The sequence below is a fragment of the Pongo abelii genome, chromosome 22 (assembly GCF_028885655.2).
Source record: "Pongo abelii isolate AG06213 chromosome 22, NHGRI_mPonAbe1-v2.0_pri, whole genome shotgun sequence".
In the NCBI taxonomy this organism is placed as follows: Eukaryota; Metazoa; Chordata; class Mammalia; order Primates; family Hominidae; genus Pongo; species Pongo abelii.
The window spans coordinates 43,006,907-43,031,447 of record NC_072007.2 but is presented as its reverse complement, the minus strand read 5'-3'; the positions used below and the strand labels follow the sequence as shown (position 1 = coordinate 43,031,447).

Here is a 24,541-nt window from a genome sequence, read left to right as displayed (position 1 = left end):
AGAGATTAATAACTAATAATAGAACAATTATTAATAATATACTGTGGTAAAGGTTATATGAATGTAGTTTCTCTTTCTCTCTCAAAATATGTTATCATACCCTGCCACAGCTGACTGAAACCACAGATAAGGAGGACTGCTGTAGCAGATACTCTTCTGAGGTTTGGGGATATAGCACTGAGTAAGCTAGAAGTGGAATCTTTGTGGGGTTCACAGTCCAGCACAGTTGACAACAAATAGGTAATCTCAGGTGTGATGAGTTATGAAAGGGGACATTCAAGGTAATGTGGAACATGTGACAAGGGGCACAGAGACCTTGACCAGCCAGTCCCAGAAGATTTCCTTTCACCCTGAGGAAGTGATATGTAGATCATTAGACCTGGAGGAAAAATAGGAGTTAGCCCTGAGGTGAAAGAGAGCAGGCTACGCTGGAGGCGCTGAAGAAAGCATAGGACAGCTGGAGTGAGCAAGTCAGTCCATAGTACAGATGATAGAGGATCTTGTAGGTCATTTGAAATACTTTGGTCCTTATCCCAAAAGTTGTAGGAAGTCACAGGAAGATTTTTTCCTTTAAAAAAAAAAAAAAAAGGTATAATTTACATATGGTAAAATTCACTCTTTTTAGTGTATAGTTCTGTAAATTCTGATGAGCAGATACAGCCATGTTATCACTACCAAAATCAAGATATGTAAAACTTTTATTGTCCTGAGAAATTCCCCATTCTCTTTTGTAGTCAAGGTCACCACAAGCCCCTGGCCACCTCCCAGTCTGTGTCCTATGGAGAGAAGGGAATTACATGATAGGCAAAGTCTTTTGAGTCTGGCTGCTTTCACTGAATACATTTGAGGTTCAGCCTTGCTGTGTAGGTGCACCAGAGTTGGGTTTTGGTTTTCATTTAGTCCCTAATTAAGGGACATTTGGATTGTTTCTCTTGGGACTCAGAAAACAATACCATAAAATGAAGGCCTCAGAAACAGCCTCAGAAGAACTTTTTCTTTGACCTTCTCCTGCCCACCTTTCAGTCTGTTCTCCCTTGAGGGTTGCCATAGAAACTAGAATCCCTGTTGCCCAGGCGGGTCGTAGACACCAGAACCCCTTTTCTGCAAAGCCAACCATAAAACCTAAATATATTACTCTTAATTTTGCCTCTGCCTTTCTGTGTGAAAACTGACCATAAAACATCTGACCTACCTTGTTTGATTATAGGCCATAAAACCCCCATTCCAGAGAGGGTCCTGCCCCATACCCAGAAACAAAGAATGCTGCTCAGAGAGGCCAAGAAGAATCTGGACGGACAGGCCTTGTTGTGTGTTTTCTCTTGAGCAGTAGATCGTACCTTTTTGTCCAGTCGTGTTTCTGCATGCCTGTACATATTTCGTTAAACCTAAACATAGTAGACAATTTCTCCTCCATCTTTGGGTCTTTACTCTGAAGGCTCTCATGTTACATAAAACTGTGATCAAATAAATTTATATGCCTTTTCTCCTGTTAATTTGCCTCTTGTCAGTAATTTTCAGCGAAACTTCATAGGGCAAAGGGGAAGCTTTCCTTTGGCCCCGACATTTCCAATTTGGTTATGAACAGACCTTCTATAAGGGTGTAAGAGCTTCTATAAGGGTGTTCTGAATATGTAAGTTTCATTTCATTTGGGTGAAACAGCCGGGCAAAGCTGTCTTCTGAAGTGGCTGTATCGTTTTGCGTTCTTACCAGTAACCTATTACTGTCCTGGTTATTCCTTACTCCCACCATACTTGCTGTTGTCAGTGTTTTGCTTTTTAAGTCATTTTACGGGGTGCAATGTGGTATCTCATTGTGGTTTTCGTTTGCATTTCCCTAATGACAGTGTTGAGCACGTTTTCATGTGCTTATTTGCAATTTGTTTATGTATTTTGGTGAAATGTCTTCAAATCTTTTGCTTAGGTTTTAAATTGGGCTTTCTTCTTACTAAGCATTGAATTCTATATTCTGGAGAGAAGTCGTTTATCATATAAATGATTTGCAGATTTTTTTTTTTTTCAGTTTGTGGCTTATCTTTCCATTCTAATAGTCTTCCATATGCAGAAGTTCTTAATTTTGATTAAGTCCAGTTTATCTTTTTTTCCTGTTATGGATTGTGCTTTAGATGTCATATCTAAGAAATCTTTGCCTAATATGAAGCCACAAAGGTTTTCTCCTATCCTTTCTTCTAGAAGTTTCATAGTTTTAGGTTTCACATTTAGGTCTGTGACTCTTTTCAAGTTAATTTTTTTTTAAAGGGTGTGAGGCCTGGATTAAGGTTTATTTGTTGAAAAGGCTATCCTTTGTCCTGTGAACACCAAAAATTTGAGACAGGTCTCAGTTAATTTAGAAAGTTTATTTTGCCAAGGTTGAGGACACACCTGTGACACAGCCTTAGGAAGTTCTGATGACATGTGCGCAAGGTGGTCAGGGCATAGCTTGGTTTTATACATTTTAGGGAAACATGAGACATCAATCAATATGTAAGAAATACATTAGTTCCATCCAGAAAGGTGGAGACAGCTCAAAGCAAGGACCCCCCCCATTGGGGACTTCCAGGTCACATGTAGGTGAGAGAGAGATGGTTGCATTCTTTGGAGTTTCTGGTAAGTTTTTCCAGAAGAGGCAATCAGAATATGCACTATCTCTGTGAGCTGAGAGATGACTTTGAATAGAATGGGAGGCAGATTTGCCCTGAGCGGGGTTCCCAGCTTGAAGAGGCCCAAGATATTTCCCTTTCACAGTCCTTTGAATTGCTCTTGTACCTTTGTTGAAAACCAGTTAACTATATATGTGTGTCATGGAAGGGTTTAAGGTAAGTAAACAAATTGCCTTTTTTTTTTTTTTTTTAAGAGACGAGGTCTTGTGTTGCCTAGGCTGGTCTCAAACTCCTGAGCTCAAGTGGTCCTCCTTCCTTGGCCTTCCAAAGTACTGGGATTACAGGTATAAGCCGCTGTGCCCAGCCATAAATTGCCTGGCTCAGCCTTCCAAGTAGCTGGGACTATAGGCGCCCACCACCATGCCCGGCTAATTTTTTGTATTTTTAGTAGAGACGGGGTTTCATCATGTTAGCCAGGATGGTCTCGATCTCCTGACTTCGTGATCTGCCCGCCTCAGCCTCCCAAAGTGCTGGGATTACAGGTGTGAGCCACTGCGCCCAGCCGTAACCACAGGTCTATAAATTACCATTTTTAAGATTACTCTATCTGCTATGTGGAGATAATAGATTGAAGTAGGTATGGATAGTGATAGTGAAAATGGGAACTGGTATTTATTGTGTATTTTATGGGAACTAGTACTTATTGTGTGTTTACTATGTACCAAGCACTGTGCCGCACGTTTTACATAGATTATCTTGTTGAATCCTCAGAATGGCTCAATGAGGTACACACTGTTTTTTTTCACTTTACTGATGGGGTAGTGAGGCACACAATAACCTGCGCAAGGTCATTCCATTGGTAATTAGAGATGGGAATCAAACTCAGGCCAGTCTGACTCTTGAGCTGCTCTTCTCAACTGGGCTTCTGTGGGAGACTTAATACCTAATGCCCTAAAGCCTCCATTGTCTATAATGAATTCTTCTTTTTCCCCTGCATCTGTAACAGTACTAACTATGTATCATTCTTGGGAGAGCTGAGTAAAGAGCCACACAAATCATTTTCTGTAGGTTTAGAACTCTTGCAGAGCCCTGCTTGAGAAAGGCTACTCAGTGCTCTTGCTCATAATCACTGGAGTAACTGTAGGGTTCTGAAGAGATTAAGGTGGGTCAGATTCAGGGGATGGCAGCAGGAACTGAGGGAAATGGACAGACTGGATGGTGGTGGAGACACACAACTTGAGAGAGAGGTCAGGAATGACCTCCAGACCTCTGGCGCGAGCAGCTGGTTGAATAGTGTTACCATTTACTAAGTTGAGAAACAACTGGGAAACTATAAGTTTTTATGGTGGGATGGGATGAGGCTTTCATTTTATGATGATAGCTTTCATTTTCTATGTATTGATGAGCTTGGGTAGCTTGAGATGCACAAGTGATGATATAACTTGGTTGTAGTTCATGATACATGGTAGCCATGCAGGGTTGTAGTCAGACTCTCCCATCTTTTGTGGGCAGCGTGGGGCGTGGTGGGGGTGTGCATAGAACCAGCTAGAGTGTAATTTTGAATGGAGGACACTTACCTAAGAATCAGCACTCCCTGATAGTAGTGTCTGCAATGGTGGAAAATGTTCTGTATCTATGCTGACCAGTGCTGCAGCCACTAGCTACATGTGGTTGTTTTAATTTTGACTAATTAAAATTGAATATTCAAATGTAACCATTCTAGGAAATATTTGTACCTTTTAAAGTATTAATATTTCTTAGTACTTTGGCAAGACATGGTCTGCTGTATTTCATATGGTGTTTTACTATGTAACTTACTTACTTTGTACCTAATCTAATTGTTTCACATTACCTATTTTTTTTCTTCTTTCCAGCTGTTAGGCAATTTTCTTCAGTGGTATGGCATTTTCTCAAATAAAACTCTGCAAGAGTTATCAATAGATGGTTTATTAAATCGATATATTCTCATGGCTTTTCAGAATTCAGAATATGGAGATGACAGCATCAAAAAAGCCCAAAATGTGAGTTAAATGCATAGTACAGTTTTTAAAGCATATAAGTTAAAATGAATTAAGTTTTTGTTTGTTTGAAGAGGGATTTGAGAATTTTATGAAACCCCTTTGATTACTGGACTTGCATGTAAGGTTGACAGTTTGCCTACCCAGGTAGTTCCAACCCCCTACAGCATTTTTTACATAAGAATGCATACTATTAAATATATCTATCCATCTATATCCATATTTTTATAGATATTAGTGAAAGTTTTAATATTTTTATAGGTATAAATAAAAGTTTTAATTTCAGAATAATAATAACCTTATTATCTTAACCTCAGTCTGGGCCAACTCGACTTTCCTTAGCAGCATGCATGGATGTCTATTCGTGGAATTATTACAGGGGATGGGGGTGCTGTAATTTCATTTTTATACCACTCATTTTTACATCAAAAGCTGCTGGAAAAGGAAATTTAGTTTATTTAGGCCATCCTAGAAGACTGGAAAATGAAGCAGTTGGTTGTCAGTTTTATGTTACTAATTTACTCAAATATTGGACAGATTATCTTTTGCTTTGAGTGCCTAACCCACTGGTTGGGGTAAAAATTCAGGTATATTGGTTTAGTTAATGTAGGAAGTCAGATTTAAAAGAATATTTCTTCAGAGTAATTGCTGTAGCTCAGAAGCACGTCTTCTGGTGAAATACATTTATACCCATTACCTAGACTTTGCTTTTAATACTTTAATTTATTCTGTCTTAACTATTTTATTTTACATCTTTCTTCTCCACAGGTAATCAATTGTTTCCCCAAACAATGGTTCATGAATCTGAAAGGAGAACGGACTATTTCTCAGTTAGAAAACTTTTGCCGATACCTTGTACACTTAGCAGATACAATTTATAGAAATAGTATTGGGTGCTCTGATGTGGAAAAAAGAAATGCAAGGTAATTTTGTAATTAATGAAATGGTAATCTAGAGTTGTTTAGTTGCCAGATTTAGTATTAAAATGTTTTAAGTAGAGATGTTTATATTTTAGTTTAAATTGTATGTTCACTTAGTATTATAAAAAATGCACATAATTTTTCATTTTAGCAGTTTTTACTTTTTTTCAGTATGTTATTTATGAAGATATAAGGAAAGACTTCTGGTAAGGACCAACCCTCAGGGGAGTGAGTAAACGGTTGTTTTCTCTGTCTCCCTCTTTGAAGAATTAGAGAGGTCTCAGACTCTCTTGTTTGGAGTTTCATTATACAGATGTAAATTCAAGTTTATCTCCCAATTTGGGGAGATTTTTTGTTTTAATCAATATTATGAACTAGAGGTTATCACTCATGGCTTTTTGGGAGCAACTTATTTCTAATTTTTACCAAGGGTTGTAAGAAAAGAGTGAATGAACCATTAGCCTTTCTGTGGACATTAATTTATGGATGTTCAGGTAATTCTGGGATAAATCTCTAGCATAAAAAGTAAATAATAACACTAAGTGGGGCAGTTTGAAGGAATTGTCTTTTTAAAATTTTAATTTCATATATCTTCGTAATGTCAAAGTTTAATTTTTGTTTAGATCACACCATTAGTCATACCCCTATAACAAAACCTTCTTCTGTTCCCTCATTCCCCTTTCTTGAAAAGGACCTATTTTCCTGCAAGAAAATTGGATATTTTTTCCACAATAAAATTAAAGTAGCTATTAAAGATTTTAGGCCGGGCATGGTGGCTCATGCCTGTAATCCCAGTACTTTGGGAGGCTGAGGCAGGTGGATCACGAGGTCAGGAGATGGAGACCATCCTGGCCAACATGGTGAAACCCTGTTTCTACTAAAAATACAAAAATTAGCTAGGTGTGGTGGCGCGTGCCTGTAGTCCCACCTACTCGGGAGGCTGAGGCAGGGGAATTGCTTGAACCTGGGAGTCAGAGGTTGCAGTGAGCTGAGATTGCGCCACTGCATTCCAGCTTGGTGAAAGAGCAACACTCTGTCTCAAAAAACAACAACAAAAAAGATTTTAATGGTAAAATTCTTTGGCAGGTTTTGGCTGATTTGATTTTGTTCTTAGTGTGTGCCATTTTGTTATTTGTTGGCGCTAATATTTTTTCTCAGTGTGTTTTCTACTAGATAAATTTTATCACATTTTAAACTTTGATTTACATATATTTAACAGTGTTTCTGTTTGGGAGTTAAATATCAACAAATAGCGTTTACTTTTCTACAGAAAAGAACTTTAACAGCTATGTAAGCACCTGCTTTGTGCAGTGCACATAAAGCAGTTTTCATGTGGGTTGGAAAGTTTTGCAAATTTTAATTCTTCCCTAACAGGTGCTTACTACAATTCTATAGAAGAGATGAGACAATTACTAATGTCATATTATGTCTTGTTTCTCATGAGTGGTTTAAGCTAAATGTTAAAACAGTCATTCTTAAAGTGTGGTCCCTGGACCAGCAGTATCAGCATGGCATGGGAGTCTGATAGACTTGCAAGTTCTCGGGCCCCACTCTGGGCCTCCTGAATAGAACTCTTGGGGTGGGGCCAGGGATGATCTGCATTTCAACAATCCTGTAGGTAATTCTAATGTGTGCTAAAATTTGAGGATTACTTCCTAGTAAGAAAGCAGAATGACTTCTAGCTGGGGTGATAAGGAAAGTCAGATTATACTTTATTTAGTGAATTCTGGTGGAGTGGAAATTATGCTGGATCTTGACAGATTGGTGATGAAGAGACACAAATAACGATTTGTGTTCCAGGTATATGCTAAAAGTGCCAGGACTCTGGTTTGGGAAGGAATGGGAGACAGGCCTCTGAAGTAGTTTGAAAACAGATTGCTTTCTTTTCTTTCTCAATATTAATGAAACTCATTGATCTCAATGAATTTTGTTTTGTTTTTTAAAATGGGTCCCCTGTCTCTGGGCTAGTCATTTAAACATATGTAAGTTTTGTTCTATATGGATAAATGTAAACTTTTTTTTAACATGCCGTAGCTTGCATATCTGTTTCCCTTCTTTGAAAATGTGTGCTTGGAAAAATTGATTGCAGAAGCTCTAAAATAGCCACGAAATCAGTAGCAAATTTTCTCTCAGATGTAATAATTAATGAGATGCTGCTATATTTTTTTCTTTTAGGGAAAACATAAAACAGATAGTAAAACTCCTTGCAAGTGTTCGAGCTTTGGATCATGCTATGTCTGTTGCAAGTGACCACAATGTGAAAGAATTTAAGTCTTTGATCGAAGGAAAATAGATCTATGAGACTGAAAAACCTATTTGCTTGATTACCATTCCCAATGTGTAAATTTTGTATATATGTAAAGTTTCTTAAACTGTAAAATAGCAATTCTTGTTTTAATACAAAAAACATTATATTCAATACTGTGTCCTTAAATGATATTTCTTCAGAATGAAAGGAATTCAGATTATTTCTAGGAGTCTATGAATGTTTTCTTTACTGCCTGTCATACTTTGTTTACTGAAGTATTTTGTATGGTCATTTAAATTAACCCTCTCAGTTAATTGTCCCCTGTAAACGATGTGTGCAGTGTAAATTGTGTAATTATGCATATATATATTTATACCACCATGGACTTACTTTCACACTGGAAATTTGTGGTGTTTTTTCCACAGAGGAAGCCTTTTAACAGCAGAAAATTATCCGGTAGCAAATTGTCTTAGGGAAATTACTACGCTGTTGTAACAAAAGGGCTGGCAAGTGACTAAATGTTCGTTACCTTTTGGTTAGCGTTGCTATCACTGTAGCTGTGCTGCCTTAACATTGAGAGTTGAGTTGTGGACTTAAGTCACTGAGTGAATGTTGAACTTTCTTCCTTGAATCAGCGTTAGAGTCAAATGTGGGTTTAATGTGAATGCTAAATGAATATGCAACATAGTTTCAAATGGAACATAGAAATTTCACTTTTGAAAATAATAAACCCACAACCTAATTGCATGGTTTTGGGCTGACCGTCCTGTCTCATTCATGATTTTATTCCCTGCCCAGCTTGCAGACACATGCATTTGAATTTTAGTAGTCTGTCATATTTAAAATCCCACATATGTGAGTTAAATATGCAATAAAGAATACGCCTTGCTGATTAGCCACACCCAGGCAATTTAATATCCATGGTATTCTATAATGTTTATACCACATTGTAAATATTCAGAGAACTTGTTTTAAAGTTTATGCTTTCTGATTCTGTGATTTTCAAAAGAGGAATTTTTTTGGAAATTAAGGACTATCGTTTGATAATTATATATGTAATTAAGCTTTAGCCAAGCATTAAATTAATTTTTAAATATATCCTTTGTTGTATTTTCCTGATGACGAAATTTGCAGCATTTCAAATGACTCTAATAAAGTGGGACTGTGAGCAGGCCCATGTGTACCCTTGATCAGGACATAATATGCAGAACAGTGTCATGTACTGTATTTGCTCTGTTAATTTTATCTTATCCCTACATATTTGTATTAGTTCATTCTCATGCTGTTATAGGGACATACCCGAGACTAGGTAATTTATAAAGAAGTTTAATTGACTCACAGTACCGCATGGGTGGGAAGGCCTCAGGAAACTTACAATCTTGACGAAAGGCACGTGGCTGCAGAGAGAAATGAGTGCTGAGGGAAGGGGGAAGTTCCTTATGAAGCCATGAGATTTCGTGAGAACTCACTATCAGGAGAAGAGCATGGCGGAAACCACCCCCCATGATTCACTTATCTCCACCTGGTCCCGCCCTTGACGTGGGGATTATTACAATTCAAGGTGAGATTTGGGTGGGGACACAGAACCAAACCAAATCAGTATTCATTCTGGATGAACTTTTTGTTACACCTTACTGGCCTACTAAGTAGAATTAAAGTCAGAACAGCTATTCCTCATCTTAAGTAGAATAAAACAAAAACATGTATATGTATCACATACAGATCATTTAGGCCTTAAACTGCATATTATTTCCAAACCCATTAGACTAATTACTCTGCTTTTAAGAACTCTTAAAATAGAGTTTTTATCCTATGAAATCCGTCAGGCTATATTGGTTTCAGGAATGGGTTTGAACATCACACTAGGAATTTGATGGTAGGGTACATAAAACAATGGTTTTTCTATCCCAAGCAGAACATTTTTATTCTTGAAATAGCTTAAGGACATTATTTCTTATGAAAGGAATTATCAAAAGATAAATCCAGAGGGTTACATTTTAATAAAGCTGGTTTTGCTTTTCAGTTTTTTCTTTTGGAGCAATCCTCTGAACTCCAAAATAGGTGACAAATGTTTTTGAGAAGGAAAGCTACTTTATTGAAACAACATAAACCACAGTCAAGAGTGACTAGTACTACTGTAGCCAATGATGTCAATGTCTCACTATGTCCCTGTTCTTGCCACTGGTGTCCTCTTGCAAGTACTTGCTCCTCTGCCTGAGAGCTTTTCTTTGGCCTGTGCAACAGGCTGGAGTGTCCTGGAGATACTTCCTGGAACAGATCTCAGCCAAGGGAGGAAAGGAATTGGAGGTTAAATGCCCCAGTGTGTCAGTTGGGGTCCTCCTGGGAGCAGACACTGAGATGGCATTAAATGTACAGGAAGTTTATTGGGGGAATGCGTATAAGAGAAAATGGAGGGGAGCCTGGAGGAGGCTGGGAAAGCTGTCAGACAATGAGGCAGGCAGGTCTCACCTGTGTGAAGGAAGGAGGGAAGGATGAAAGTCTTAGACATTGGTGCAGTTCTAAAGTTTCAGCAGGGCCAACTGGCAGCTCTGACAGGTACAACCAGGGGTCTCCTTGCTAGTATGAGATCTGAGAGACAGAATTTCCTGATCACCAAACCCAATTTGCTAATCTCTCAGGTAGGAAAGCAGGTATGGTCCACATTGCCTATAAGAGGTCTTCAGTTGAGTAGAGCCATAGTTGCCTGCAGTGGTAACATTACCAGCACCCAGAATTGGCCAAAATGAAAATGCTAATAATAATCCTTGAAATCATGAAACTCTTACAAAAATGGTCAAATGTTACAGAGCTGCAATATAAAACAGGAAACTGTAAGTTGCTACATTGTAGTCGTTCATGGTTACAAGAGCTCTTCTTATCTCTAACATGGTAATACCCGTGTAATAAAGGGAGTCTTGCCATTCACTGATTATGACAAAACATTTGATCTGTTGTTTCAAGTAAATGAAAATGAGAAAAATACTAGCACTACATGTAGGAAGAAAAAATAAACATATCTGAATGTTTGGGAGGTGTACTTTCATGTTTTGAAGACTGCCCTCCAGAAATGAAACTGTCCATGGATACTGGGTTCACAGCTGCTAAAAGCTGCTTCAGACTGCCCAAACACAGGCTGAATATTGTTATATGGGATTGGTATCGACAGGCAATGTAGACTGGTCCCTGGCCTGCTTCGGGACTCTAGCCCCCAGTAATTTGTACTGGGTTCCTGTCAGTCCTAACTCCAGCAGAGGCTTAAAGGATACAATCATTCAGTACAATGAGAATCCCTAGCACATGACTTCTTAGGCTCTTGCTAAATATCTTTAGGAAAATGTATGAGAAAAGTTTTGACAAAACACTGCAGAAACCATTTTAAGCTACTTTGCAAAAACATTTTGATCATGAAAGCTTAACCTTAGTGGCGTTGCTGTTGCTTTGGGACCCAGAGCCAACTTGAACAACTTGAACACAGCTCTAATCTTGAAGGCTGAGCCCTGTTTCTGGTCCGGCACTTTGATTTCCACAAGAATCTTTGTGTTTCATTAAAATAAACCCCCTTCACTTGATCTGTCTTCAGTTGGTCTCTTGTTCCAAATGAAAACACTTCATTTTTATCTATCACAAGTTTCCTGTTTGCTCTAGTGACAATTTCCTGTCTATAATACCTGCAAGTTATTTTTCAATCTGTTTTTTTTTTTCCCCAGTGATTCTGCTCTCAAGCTTACTAGATTTTATTCATAGGATTTCCATTTTTCTCATTTAAAATCTTATCCTTCACTGGTTACAATGAATTTCTTTAAAGAAAAAGCTAATGCCGTTTGTAACCTACTGTTGTGTGTTGCCTTTCAAGACCACTGTTTTCTGTTTGAGCCATTTCTTTCTCAGTCATTGGTGGGGAGCATGGCCAGGTACAACTAGGGTCTGCAGATCCTGCTATACTAAGACCAGGATCTGCAGAGCACTATCCTAATAGCTCTGCAGATCCTGATCCTAATATAAAAGTTAGCTTAGCCTGTGTAACCCGAGAAGAAGCTGTTAAAGGTTACTGGATCAGACTGTTAATATTTCCCTGATCTTCCATGTTGTCCAGCATTTTTGACAAAAAAAAAAAAAAAGAGGGCGCTACTACCAAATTGCCACTATGTGATTTTTTTTTAACCTATGAAAATAACAATTCCATGCTTCCACATAATGAATTGCATATTTCAATATTTCAACTAGAATTGCCCATAGGAGAAATAACTTGCTCACAAATCAACATCTAGAATTTAGGGTGTTTGTCTTTAATTCGTTCTATTGGATGTGATATCTGGAACACCTACCTGGGGCTGTCTCTTTCCTGATGGAAAGTCACATCAGCCTTGTGTTAATTTCTTGTAGCTGGTGTTACAAATTACCATGAACTGGGTGGTTTAAAACAATAAAAATACATTTTCTCGCAGTTCTGGAGGCCAGAACCAACAGGGCCATGCTCCTTCCAAAGGCTCTAGGCTTAAATCCTTCCTTGCCTCTTCCAACTTCTGACGGCTGCTGACAGCTTGGCTATGGCCACATCGCTCCAATCTCTGCTGCTGTCTTCACATCACCTTTCTCTCTCTCTCTCTCTCTCTTTCTCCTGTGTGCGTGTTTAATTTTCCTCTGCCTCCCTGTTATAAGGACACTTGTGATTGCATCTAGGGCTCTAGGGCCCACCTGGATAATTCAAAATAATCTCAAGACCCTTAATCAAATCTGCAAATTAACCTAAATTAACATTCACAGACAAGGATATCTTTTTGAAGTAGCATTTTTTAGCCTCCCACAGGCTCTTCATTGCAGTTTCAAGGGTTGAGTTGGTGTCAGCCTGTCTCTGTAGGCCCTTAGGATCTCACTAAGAAATTTGTGTATGCCACTTAACCTATATTTTAAGTCACCCTACCCCAAAGACATTTCAAGGTCAGTGAAAAATTTTCCAACTATTGTCAAACGCTGTAACAAAAGTAGAAGTATAAATAGGAAAGAGGGACAAGAAAAAGAAGATAGAACCAATCAAGCCACTAGTCAAATTGCCTTTATGTTTTTCAAACTCTGGGCATGTGTTTCTTTCATGACTAAAATGAGATGCGGAAAAGTTGTGGCCTTCTAACAAATCTAGGAATAAGTCTTGCTACTCCCCAGTTTAATTTGAAGAAAGAAGCTGGAATTTCAACCCAGAACCCAGAAATTTTGACCTAAATCTCCTCAGTCCAAAATAAAAAGGAACCAGGAATATGCAGAACACTTGTTCCTAAAAGAGCTTAGTACCCATGCTTCCCACTATAAGAAAGGAAGCGTTTCTAGTGTAGCCTTACAGACACACAGGCATGGTGGAAAGGATTCTGGGCTTTGGAGTAAGCAAGTTTGGTTTCAGTACCCAACTCCTCTTGAAACTGAATGATTTCAGTTGTCATAAAAGGTACCTCTCGGCCAGGCACGATGGCTCACGCCTGTAATCCCAGCACTTTGGGAGGCTGAGGCGGGTGGATCACGAGGTCAGGAGATCAAGACCATCCTGGCTAACACGGTGAAACCCCGTCTCTACTAAAAATACAAAAATTAGCCGGGCGTGGTGGTGGGTGCCTGTAATCCCAGCTACTCGGGAGGCTGAGGCAGGAGAATGGCGTGAACCCAGGAGGCGGAGCTTGCAGTGAGCCGAGATCGCGCCACTGCACTCTAGCCTGGGCGACAGAGCGAGACTCTGTCTCAAAAAAGAGAGGAAAAAAAAAGGTACCTCTCAAGCAACGCATTTGATATCAACAGTTTTTTCTGAGACAGTACTGAGATAGAAATCCCCTCTAGTTCTTAGAACTAAATCCAAGAATCTTTGTATTTCTCCTTCATGACTTGAAGTGGCTTCTTTTCTAATAAATTTAGTTCCGTGTCCTGAAACCAGGGTGGGTACAGCTTCTCTAAAATGGATGAAAAAATCAAGTCACATGACAGGGCCTGAAGAGGGAAATGATTTTTGCAACATAACCAAATTTAAATTCTGCTTTGGCTGTTAAAAACCAGAAGGAGAAGAGGTAAAGAAAAAGCAAAGGCAAGTGGAGACAGTTTGAGTGCTGGGTTCTTCAGGTTTTCAATTCCTTTCTGCCCTGTTGGCTTTGACTTCATTCTCATAATTAGGTCTATTCAATGGAAGCAGAAATAAATCTATGGGACACGCTAATATTAGCCAGGAAGCACGATTTGTTGAAAAATGAGGATGAGATAAAGGGGTTAGGTGCCTTTAGTTACTAAATTCCACGGTTGGCAAAAGCTATTCATCCATCGGTGACAACCACAGCTGTCGTGGCCTCCCTACAGCCATGTTTTGTTGGGCTCAGCCTTGAGATCCTGGTTTGTGACGTCCCACTCTCCATCGTATACACCTGAGCACTCTTCGATAGAACCCTGTGAGCTCCAGAACACACAAGAAAAGGCACCGAACAGAACTGTCCCAGAGCAGGCATTAGTTTTTCTTCTGCTACCTACCCAGACACTCAGACTACGAACTCGGTGCCGTTTGCTGGGCTGTCGACACCATGGACAGCTCTTCAGGCGCCACCTGGTTGGCTCGGCGAGCCGACCGTCCCAAGCCCTCCCTCCTCTCCCGTCAGGCCCGTGGGGGCGGCAGGGGGTGGTCCTGACGCCCAGCTTGGGGAGCAGCAATACGCAGCCCCCCAAGCTTTTCTCCGGAGTCCCTTCCCGGCGCTCACGCTCTGAAGAGCCCACGCAAAAGGACAAAGGAGGCCAGATCTTCCCTCTCCCTGCACCCCCGGCGGTGGGATCGCAGCTCTGCCTGGGGACGGCCGCAGGAGGCAAACGTCGCTGGAGGCTGAGGCTGGGGCCGCCAGCGGGTGCCAGGCCTGGCCGGTCGGCGCAGAGTGGGCGTGGTCTCCCTCCTGACGCCCCGCCCCTTCCCTCGCGAGGGGTGGATCTTCCGCCCCCAGCCGGGGCGCAATGCGGAAGAGATGGGCATGCTGGAGCGGAAGTGACGCTCCCGGCGGCTGTGGCGGCGGCTGCGGGAGAAGGAGGAGGAGGAGCCGGAGGAAGAGGTGAGCAAGCCGGCGGGGGGCGGGGAGCGGCTGCGGCCAGACCCACCGGCAGCCGGGCGGGAGGACGCCTCCAAGACCAGTCTCTGCCTCCGCAGCCTCAGCGGGAGCGGTGAGGGGCGACCGCGAGCAGCCGGGGTGCGGGAGGACGGGCGGGGTTGTGAGGAGACCACGGGTTGTGCGGGGTGCCGCGTCAGGCTGGGGGCTGTGGTGACAGCGGCTGTCAGCCTGCTCGCGGGAACGAACCGAATCCGCCTGGGCGCCGGAGCATCTCTTCTGGCGCATAAATGGAGGGTTTGGGCTGCTCAGCTCCTCCGTCTCTCCGAGAAGGAGCCGTTTTCCCGGGCAGTCGACTGCCCGGGACCCCCGAGGAGCCCCAGTGGGGTCGGTGCCCCGAGTCGTGACTCTTCCTGGGTGGCCATTCGTATTTATCGGCCCCGCCTGCCGTCCCCCCAGCCGGCGGTAGCCCGGGGCAGGAGAGGCGGCGGTAACCTGTGCCTTTTCCCTTGCCCTTCGTCGCCACCCCCGGGAGAGCCTGTCGCGTAGGATAATCCTTTTCCTCCTCCTGCCCCCTAAGGAGCTTTGAACCAGCCTTGTCACCCTTCCTTCCCATCTCCGCTTCTTTCCCCTCGAAGGAACTGCTTGAAGTTTCCAAATAGGTTCCTTTTCAACGTAGTGACAGATCTTGAAGCAGGAAGCTGATAAACAACTCCGGACGAAATACGCTCAAAATTTTTCCTTTCAGTAAGCATAAATTAAACGAGAAACTCAGCCAGACCGTTGATTGACTTACAGTGCTAAAACCTTGTCTTGCCTTGGTATGAGAATTGGTAGCTTTTCCTCTTGCTTTTTGGTAAAACTAAGTGACGACTTATCTTTTGGAGAAAGCCATTTTCTCCCTGAGTTGTCTGTTTTTTCCCACCCCAACCCCCCATCAAAACCTGGCAGGGAGGGACTTTTGGATGCTTTGCAGTCCTTGCTGCAGAAGGAAACATCAGCTTCATTTGCTTTGCTTTGCTTGGTTTTCACAGGGCTGCCTCCGAAGAAAAGAGAATGGCGTTCAGTAAAGGATTCCGGATCTATCACAAATTGGATCCCCCACCTTTCAGCCTCATAGTGGAAACTAGGCATAAGGAAGAATGTCTCATGTTCGAGTCTGGGGCTGTCGCCGTGCTCTGTAAGTCATCTGTTAGAGCCCAATTTGTCATGGTCTCTGTTTTGATTTGAAACAATTCAGATGCAACCATTTTTTAGAAAAGAGCCCGACAACCCTTTCACTGTATTTCCTCTAGCAGATTATGCTTGTATTTCCTTTTAATCAAACTTATTTTCCTGCAAACTTTTTGTTAACAGGTTTTTGTTGAGGGGGTGCAGGGAGATGCAGGTTTTGGTTGCAGGATTTTGCTTTCTTGGGTTCTGCTGCTGCTTCTAAAAGTAAATGTTTTTTCCAAAGAAATATTGTTTCAGTTTGTATCATATATCACATAAACCCATACAGTGTCTTGCTTGACGTATTTACTGATAGGTCAGTTATAGTAGTAGGTATTATCTAATATTATCCAATATTGTTGGAGTATTTCTGTTACGGCCGTTATGTTTTCATTAAGGGAATTGTAAACAACCTCTAGATTTTCATGTGAGATACATGATTGATTTTATATTTTTAAAAGTATTTTGATAGTCTAATTTAAAGAAAAGGACTGTTGTACCACAAGAAAAATAGATAGTAAAGTTTGAGTTATTTTAGGGGCAGATGGATGAGATTAAAATTAATTTGAATACTATGTGTCTTTCTTAATGTAAGATGTGCCAGGTGTGGGGGCTCACGCCTGTAGTCCCAGCACTTTGGGAGGCCAAGAGGGGCTGATGGCTTGAGGCGGGGAGTTTGAGACCAGTCTGGGCAGCGTGGTGAAACCCTTTCTGTACAAAAAATACAAAAAGTAGTCTGGCCTCGTCGTGTGCACCTTTAGTCCCGGCTACTTGGGAGGCTGAGGTGGGCAGATTGATTGAGTCTGGAAGGTCGAGACTGCAGTGAGCCTTGATCTCGCCACTGTGCTCCAGCTTGGGCAACACAGTGATCTATTTCAAAAATTAAAAAAAAAAAAAAAAGTATATGATTATATATACACATATATATGATTTAGGCAGATAATCCTAGTGTTAGGATTAGTTTAGTTACTGATTATATCTTTATAAATTAAAAATAGTGTTTGAAAGGCGTACTTACAAGTATAAGCCCTTAAATATCTTAAACTACTAAGCTTTCTCCAGCCTCAATAAATGAAGAGCATAAGACCTCACTCTTTGCATGTAGAATATTAATGTCAGTTAAAGTGTTAACTTGACTAAATAGTATAATTGCATCTTGATGGGGAAAAAGATAGTGACATAATGAAAAGTCTTAAGCAAAGAACAGTGTATAAGAAATATATATTTGGTACCTATATTTTTTGAATGAAGGAGAAGGGGCTCTAGGTCTTCCAAGAAATAAGTATAAATAATATTGGCTATACTCAATCAGTATGGACTTAATTGCTTCAAGTTGTTTTTTGTATTTAAACTATACCTTGGTACAGTATTAATTTCCATTGCATATATTTTTATACTACAAGTAGAATTCTTATACTGATGAATTCTGAATTAAAATATTGGGGGGGTGGGTGGGGCGAATGTTTGTTTTTGTATGGGAAGCATTTTTCAGCTGCTTGTGTTTTTTGGTGACGTTACCTGACTTACTAATCTTGTATAAATTCTAAATGTTTCTTTAATTATGATTACTCATAATAGCAAGTCAAATATTCAGCTACAAACTGTGTATTACTTATAGTTTTTAGAATTATTGCTATACTTTACTCCAAGGTTAGGAAACCTAAGAATAATCATATTTCCAAAACCTCCAGCAGCCATCTTTTATGCCAAATAATGGTTTGTTTTTACCAAAAGGCCCTAAAACATTTATTTTGGCATTAATGTGCATTCTAAGGAGAAAGAATATTAAAATATTGTCTAAGCTTTTCTATTTTCATTAGATTTAGACTATGCGAGTAATTCAGAAAAAAAATGTTGGAATATTGACTCCTTCTGTAAAGCTAACATAAATGGATGTCTAATCTCTTGGAATGTCATTATCTTTCCTACTATAAACTTTACAGTAATACTTAAAATATTAATATTTAAGAGCTAACAAACCTTCTTAAGTCATTTGACTTTTAAAATTAATTTGGCCTTCATTTTGGAGTGATACCAAGGTTTGTATTGTGCTGTACAGTGTTCACTTTTAAAATTTTCACACTTTAAAAATGCCTGTTGTATTCAGAAGCTATGCTTGGAAAATATCAATGTGTTCTCTTCATCTTCAATAATCCCAGCTCCCTGAATTTCAGTGCATTCTGCATGTTCATCTACGTGAAGAATCTTCTAAAATCATGTTTTTTCTTTGTTTGTTTGCTTGTTTGTTTTTTGAGACAGGGTCTCACTCTCTTGCCCAGGCTGGAGTGGCGTGATCTCGGCTCACTGCAACCTCCACCTCCTGGGTTCAAGTGGTTCTCCCGCCTCGGCCTCCCAAGTAGCTGGAATTATAGGCGTGTGCCACCACGCCTAGCTAATTTTTGTATTTTTAGTAGAGACAGGGTTTCACCATGTTGGCCAGGCTGGTCTTGAACTCCTGACCTCAGGTGATTCGCTTGCCTCAGCCTCCCAAAGTGCTGGGATTACAGGCGTGAGCCACTGTGCCCGGCCCTAAAATCATTTTTTATATTAAAGCAAAGTGTAACCCTGTTTTTCACCAAGATTAAGTTTATACTCCTCAACCTATCATTTGTCCAGTGTTGATCTCCTTTAAGGAGATCTGGTGTTTCCTCAGTGCCTTCCCAAGCACCATGCTCTTTTCAGCTTCATCATACTGTTGCTTTTTACACCTTCTTCCTCCAAGACAGCTAGAGTGCTGCTTCTCTAATCTGAGCCTGTCAGTCCCACTGAGGTCCTACTCAGGTCTTCTTCCTTCATAAGACTCTGCCCCAACCACTCCAGCTCACCTTTATCTCTACCTTCTCTTCATTTCTCTAGAACTTACTCTGTATCACAAGGTGCATACTTCTTTTTTGCTTTTATTTTTTGAGACAGGGTCTTGTTCTGTCACCCAGGCTGGAGTGCAGTGGCATGATCACGGCTCACTGTAATTGAACTCCCTGGAACTCCCAGGCTCAATTGATCCTCCTGCCTCAGCCTCCTGATTAGCTGGGACTACAGGCGCATACCACTATGCCGAGATAACTTTTTTCGTATTTTTTTGTAGATAGGGGGTTTCCTCATGTTGTCCTGCGGATCTCAAACTCCTGGGTTCATGGTCTCCACCTGCCTCAGGCTCCCAAAGTGTTGGGATTACAGGCGTGAGCCCCTGCTCCCAGCCAAGACGCATACTTTTTATGTGCTAGTTTTGTTGTTGTCTAAATGCTCATATGTAGGTGTTTTTCTTGGAAATGGGTGGTGGAAGTGACCCTAGCAGGACTTGGTCTTTATGTACACAAAGTTCCTAATTTCAAGTCTCTACTTGCCCTGGCTTTACTTTAAAAAGTAAATTTTAAACAGACATTTTAGTCAGCATACAGTGTTGAGGATTGGCAATCACTTAATTTTCTTGGCTTTTGCTGAAGTGCCATGAGATACCAAACATGAAATTTTATCTTTCATATTATTAGCACATACCAAAAGGTTGCAAGTAAAAATACAATGAAAATAGTCTCAGACCATGGATCCCCTTAGGGACCCAAGTGTTCACTAATGCAGCCTCAAGACTTTGTCTTTATGTCGATAGGATTCTAAGCTTAAATCAGTCATGATGTTATGACATTATCAGTGTTATAGTCACCTGGACAACTTTTACAAATACTACTGTCTGGGCTCCAGCCCCCTGGATATTCTAATATAATTAGATTGTGATGCTCATTTCTGAGCAGAGTGTATATAGGCCTTTCTATGATAGATTAGGGGATTGCTTTTTTTTGGCTTGCAGATTTTATCCAAAATAACCATGTTTCCAGAATTTTGATGCTGTTGTCTTTTATGGGGCTACTAAGTAGTTTTCTTGAAACTCTCAGGCTGAACCAAGTGCTAATACTCTTGTAGCACTTTGAGTATAGTGCCTTCATATCATATGGAATTGTGCTCGGGTCCTGTGTCTGGATGCCACACTCCTTGAGGAAAAGACTTATGTGTCTTAGTAATATTTGCAGTCTTAGTGCTTAGTGTAGTGTTTTACTCATACTTGAAGAAAATGTGATTATTAAATGAATGACAGCAAGGGAAAGACTAACGTAGATTACAAAGTTGATAAACATGCAGTTATTATGTTTGAAAATATGAGATATTTTTCTGTAAATTTTTGTTGTTGTTTTTTGAGCAGAGTCTTGCTCTGTTGCTGAGGCTGGAGTGCAGTGGTATGATCTCGGTGCACTGCAACCTCCACCTCCTGGGTTCAAGTGATTCTCGTACCTCAGCTTCCTGAGTAGCTGGGACTACAGGCGCACACCAACATGCCCAGCTAATTTTTGTATTTTTAGTAGAGATGGGGCTTCGCCATGTTGACCAGGCTGATCTGAACTCCTGAACTCAAGTGATCCACCTGTCTTGGCCTCCCAAAGTGCTGGGATTATAGGCGTGAGCCACCAAGCCCAGCCCTATCAAACTTATTGCATATACATACATACATACATATGTGTGTCTATATATATATATATGTTTTTTTTTTTTCTTTGAGACAGAGTTTCGTTCTTGTTGCCCAGGCTGGAGTGCGATGGCACGATCTCGGCTCACCGCAACCTCCCCTTCCCAAGTTCAAGTGATTTTCCTGCATCAGCCTCCCAAGTAGCTGGGATTAGAGGCATGTGCCACCATGCCCAGCTAATTTTGTATTTTTAGTAGAGACAGGGTTTCTCCATGTTGGCCAGGCTGGTCTTGAACTCCCGACCTCAGGTGATCCGCCCGCCTTGGCCTCCCAAAGTGCTGGGATTACAGGCATGAGTCACTGCACCTGGCCTATTTCCTATATTTTTAAGAATTGTTATCTGACTGAACTGCTGATATAAAAGACATATATTACACATTATTTAGATTTGTTATTGACAAATCCTATTGGAAATAACTATTAACCACATTATTAAGGTTCTTCTGAAATGCCAGTTTGAAATGTCTATGATAAATGTTTATTATTTCTATAAGTACTATTAATTTGTTTCAAAATTACTTTTTTTTTTTTTTTTTTCCCAAGATGATGTCTTGCTCTGTCACCCAAGTTGGAGTACAGTGGTGCGATCTTGACTCACTACAGCCTCCGCCTCCTGGGTTCAAGCAGTTCTCCTGCCTCAGCCTCCTGAGTAGCTGGGACCACAGGCGCCCCCCACCACACCCAGCTAATTTTTCTGTATTTTTAGTAGAGACGGGGTTTCACCATGTTGGCCAGGCTAGTCTCGAACTCCTGACCTTGTGATCCACCCACCTCGGCTTCCCAAAGTGCTGAGATTATAGGCGTGAGCCACCACGCCCGGCCTTCAAAATTACCTGTTTAAAATAGAAAATAATTTCATTATTTATTTCTTCTGTTGCGTTTATTTATTTAAAACACTTTTTAAAAAGTTCTTACCCTTAGATAACAGTTAATATGTTTTTTAGGAGTGTACCCATTTTTAGCATTACTCAGTTTTGAAAAGTATTTGTACAGCAAATGTTTGATTAAATTGCAATTTGATGTCTTTGGAATAGTGGTTCAGTGTAGCTTTGAGCTCTGTGACTAGTTTGCTGCATCTACCAGTTTAAGCAGCTTGTGTGATGGTTAGCAAGTTATGAACAGGTACATATTTTTTTCCTGGAAACAGTTTATTAAGAGATAAAAATGTTTCTCAGCTTTGTGTACAATTCATTGTTCTGTCTTTCTCCAGTTTACACACACATACACAAAGACTGTCATAGGAGAAGGACAAGCCGTCAGTCTGACATAAACATGCATTAAATTCACAATTTCAATATTTTACAGCCCATCTCAGGCTTCAATAAAGTGAATGATTCATTTCATAATTATATCCTAAATAGAAGATGGAGTAAAGAAAAGGTCAACATATGGGAAATGGAGGATAACTCTAAAAACGGAAGTTATGGATCTCTACGTAAAAGATGGGGATGTGAGGTGGCGCCATGGATTCCTAACTCTTAAAGCTTTTGCTCTTTTCCATATTACATGCTAGCATGGGAGTAAGGATGAATTGCTTTTATCTGTCTAATGGTAAAATTACTTTCAGGCTTTTCAAGTAGCATAATTTGAGTCAGATTAGGACTCAAATCACGCATTTTATAAATAGCAAGGCCATATCACTGGACCTGGTTTTCCTCCAGGTTGTCCATATGAGATTCTTTGTCTACCTAATTTTTTCTTACAACATAAGTCATAATACTATATATAATACTAAATATAAGTCAAAATACTATAGGACGATATTCTGAGATCTTTATTACAGAATATGGAATATCCTCTCTTTTCTATAAAACTGCATAAAGGACTAATCATAGTGAAATGATAATGGCTACCACTTACTGGAAGCTTATTCTGCCAGTCACAACATTAAGCCAGAGGTTTTTAAACTTCATTGTTTTATGGTGACCTTATTATCTCATTAAGTATTTTTTGTTTTTGTTTTTGTTTATTTTGTTTTTTGTTTTTTGTTTTTTTTGAGAGAGTTTCGCTCTTGTTGCCCAGGCTGGAGTGCAAGGGTGCGATTTCGGCTCACTGCAACCTCTGCCTCCTGGGTTCAAGCAGTTCTCCTGCCTCAGCCTCCCAAGTAGCTGAGATTACAGGTATGTGGCACCACGCCCGGCTAATTTTGTGTTTTTAGTAGAGACGGGGTTTCTCCATGTTGGTCAGGCTGGTCTTGAACTCCTGACCTCAGGTGATCCGCCCGCCTCGGCCTTCCAAAGTCCTGGGATTACAGGCGTGAGCCACTGTGCCTGGCCTCGTTAAGTTTTTCACAACACGCCTAGGCCGCAAACAATACTTAATAGTTCTGTTTATTAAATAGTTAGGTCCAATAAAATATTTATGTCCCAACAACTTTTGTAGCTGTTCAAAAAAAAAGTGCAGAAAAAATAGAACATTTATTTTCTTCATAAATAACCACAGTTTACTAATGAAATGTGTGTGCTTGTTGAGCACTGAGCACTAAATAGCTTTTCTTTCTTTTTTTTTTTTTTTTTTTTTTAAGATGGAGTTTTACTCTTGTCACCCAGGCTGGAGTGCAATGGCACGGTCTCGGCTCACTGCAACCTCTGCCTACTGGTTCAAGCAATTCTCCTGCCTCAGCCTCTCAAGTAGCTGGGATTACAGGCACCCGCTACCACACCTGGCTAATTTTTGTATTTTTAGTAGAGATGGGGTTTCACCATGTTGACCAGGCTGGTCTCGAACTCCTGACCTCAGGTGATCTGCCCACCATGGCCTCCCCGAAGTGCTGGGATTACGGGCGTGAGCCACTGCTCCCAGCCTGAATAGCTTTTCAAACCTTGGAACAGAGTGCACTGCCATCCTCATTTCCTGTTCCACATTGATTTTCAAGTGACCCTTGCTTTTATCACAGCAACCAGCAAAAACCCAGTTTCACTAATATATATCATCCAAGGAATGCACTGCAATCTAATATGACAACTCTGAAGCACCGCAGGTTAATAGTTTGGCTGGTTTCCAGCATGTGTTGAGAATCTCAGTGTTTCCTTCTGTTTAAAATATGCAGCTTCCCTGGGAGTTTGCTGTAGTGCCGTGGGGCATCTTAGCACACAGTTCAGGAGATGTGGCATTTGACACACTTTATTTCATTCAGTTCAGATTGTGCTTTTATCCACATTTCAGAGATTTGGAAACTGAAGATTGGAAAGATAACTGCTCCAATGACATAGTCCTACCATTTAATTTTTTTTACTGTAATTATTGTTAGTGCTGTTGTGAGGCTATTGTATTACCGTATATTGTGTGGCTATTATTTTCAGGGGTGGGGAATCAAGTGTAAAAATAAGGGAAGGCGTTAAGGTTAAGAGTGTAATTGGTAGCATTTTCTAATGAGGGAACTGTACACTTGTGTTTTTCCCTACAAACTGTTAACATATTAATATATTAGAGGAGAAAGTATGGTTTAATTTACAGTAAAGTCATTAAAAACAAACTTTCTTTCCTGGGCCAAGTTAAATGTCAGGTTCTAGACTTTTGGATAAATGTAGTAGGTGGTAATGCCAAACAGTGTGTATAGTTTGTTTTTTTTTTTTAATTGCCAAACGCTGTCAAAGTGATTGCCCTTTAGATAAGTTGCAGTGCCCTGTCTCTTTTAAAGAAAAATTTGCAAGTTGAGGGAAGAAGTGACTTTTTATAGTTGACTTTTTCAGCAGAGAAATCATGAAATTTAGACTTGTTATATATCACTTTATGTTAGGGTTGCAAAAATTCATTTTCTTTTTATAAATACCTTTGGAAGGTGCATATTTATTTTCTTTTTTTTTTTTCTTATGTGCCCCTGTAATCTGAGGAATGTATGTATTTAATACAAAGTAACTTAAATGTCAACTCTTTAAAAAGAAAATCAGCCAAACTTTTTTATTCTGGGTTGGTAGTAGGATTGACCTAGGGTCAAACCAGTAGTTAGTTCTTAAGTGCTTTCATTTCTTCACCACTTAA

At 40.3% G+C, this 24,541-nt stretch overlaps 2 protein-coding genes and 1 long non-coding RNA gene across 20 annotated transcripts in view; 2 read left to right on the top strand and 1 right to left on the bottom strand.

The window, feature by feature from the left end:
* PAXBP1 (PAX3 and PAX7 binding protein 1) overlaps positions 1-7,954 on the top strand; it is a 36,946-nt gene extending 28,992 nt beyond the window's left edge. Inside the window, exons 16-18 of one of the 3 annotated variants that reach the window (XM_024239460.3) lie at positions 4,472-4,618; positions 5,384-5,538; positions 7,711-7,954. In XM_024239460.3, the coding sequence (XP_024095228.3) occupies positions 4,472-4,618; positions 5,384-5,538; positions 7,711-7,828 (420 nt within the window). In that variant the 3' untranslated portion in view covers positions 7,829-7,954. Of the gene's footprint in view, positions 1-1,207; positions 1,977-2,851; positions 2,942-4,471; positions 4,619-5,383; positions 5,539-7,710 lie in introns of those variants that run through there. The other 2 variants (XM_054542769.2, XM_054542770.2) reach the window with 2 other exon arrangements.
* A 257-nt stretch (positions 7,955-8,211) lies between these two features.
* Positions 8,212-14,416, bottom strand: LOC134760811 (uncharacterized). The gene is made up of 2 exons (XR_010138807.1): positions 14,279-14,416; positions 8,212-12,432 (listed from the first exon to the last, which is right to left on the bottom strand). It is a non-coding gene; the product is annotated as an uncharacterized LOC134760811 (long non-coding RNA).
* Positions 14,417-14,727: 311 nt separating this feature from the next.
* The window catches only part of SYNJ1 (synaptojanin 1), a 98,610-nt gene continuing 88,796 nt past the window's right edge, over positions 14,728-24,541 (top strand). For 14 of the 16 annotated variants that reach the window (XM_063720806.1, XM_054542756.2, XM_054542758.2 and 11 more), the window contains exons 1-2: positions 14,728-14,841; positions 15,870-16,015. In XM_063720806.1, the coding sequence (XP_063576876.1) occupies positions 14,747-14,841; positions 15,870-16,015 (241 nt within the window). In that variant the 5' untranslated portion in view covers positions 14,728-14,746. Of the gene's footprint in view, positions 14,951-15,869; positions 16,016-24,541 lie in introns of all 16 variants that reach the window. The other 2 variants (XM_024239494.3, XM_054542754.2) reach the window with 2 other exon arrangements.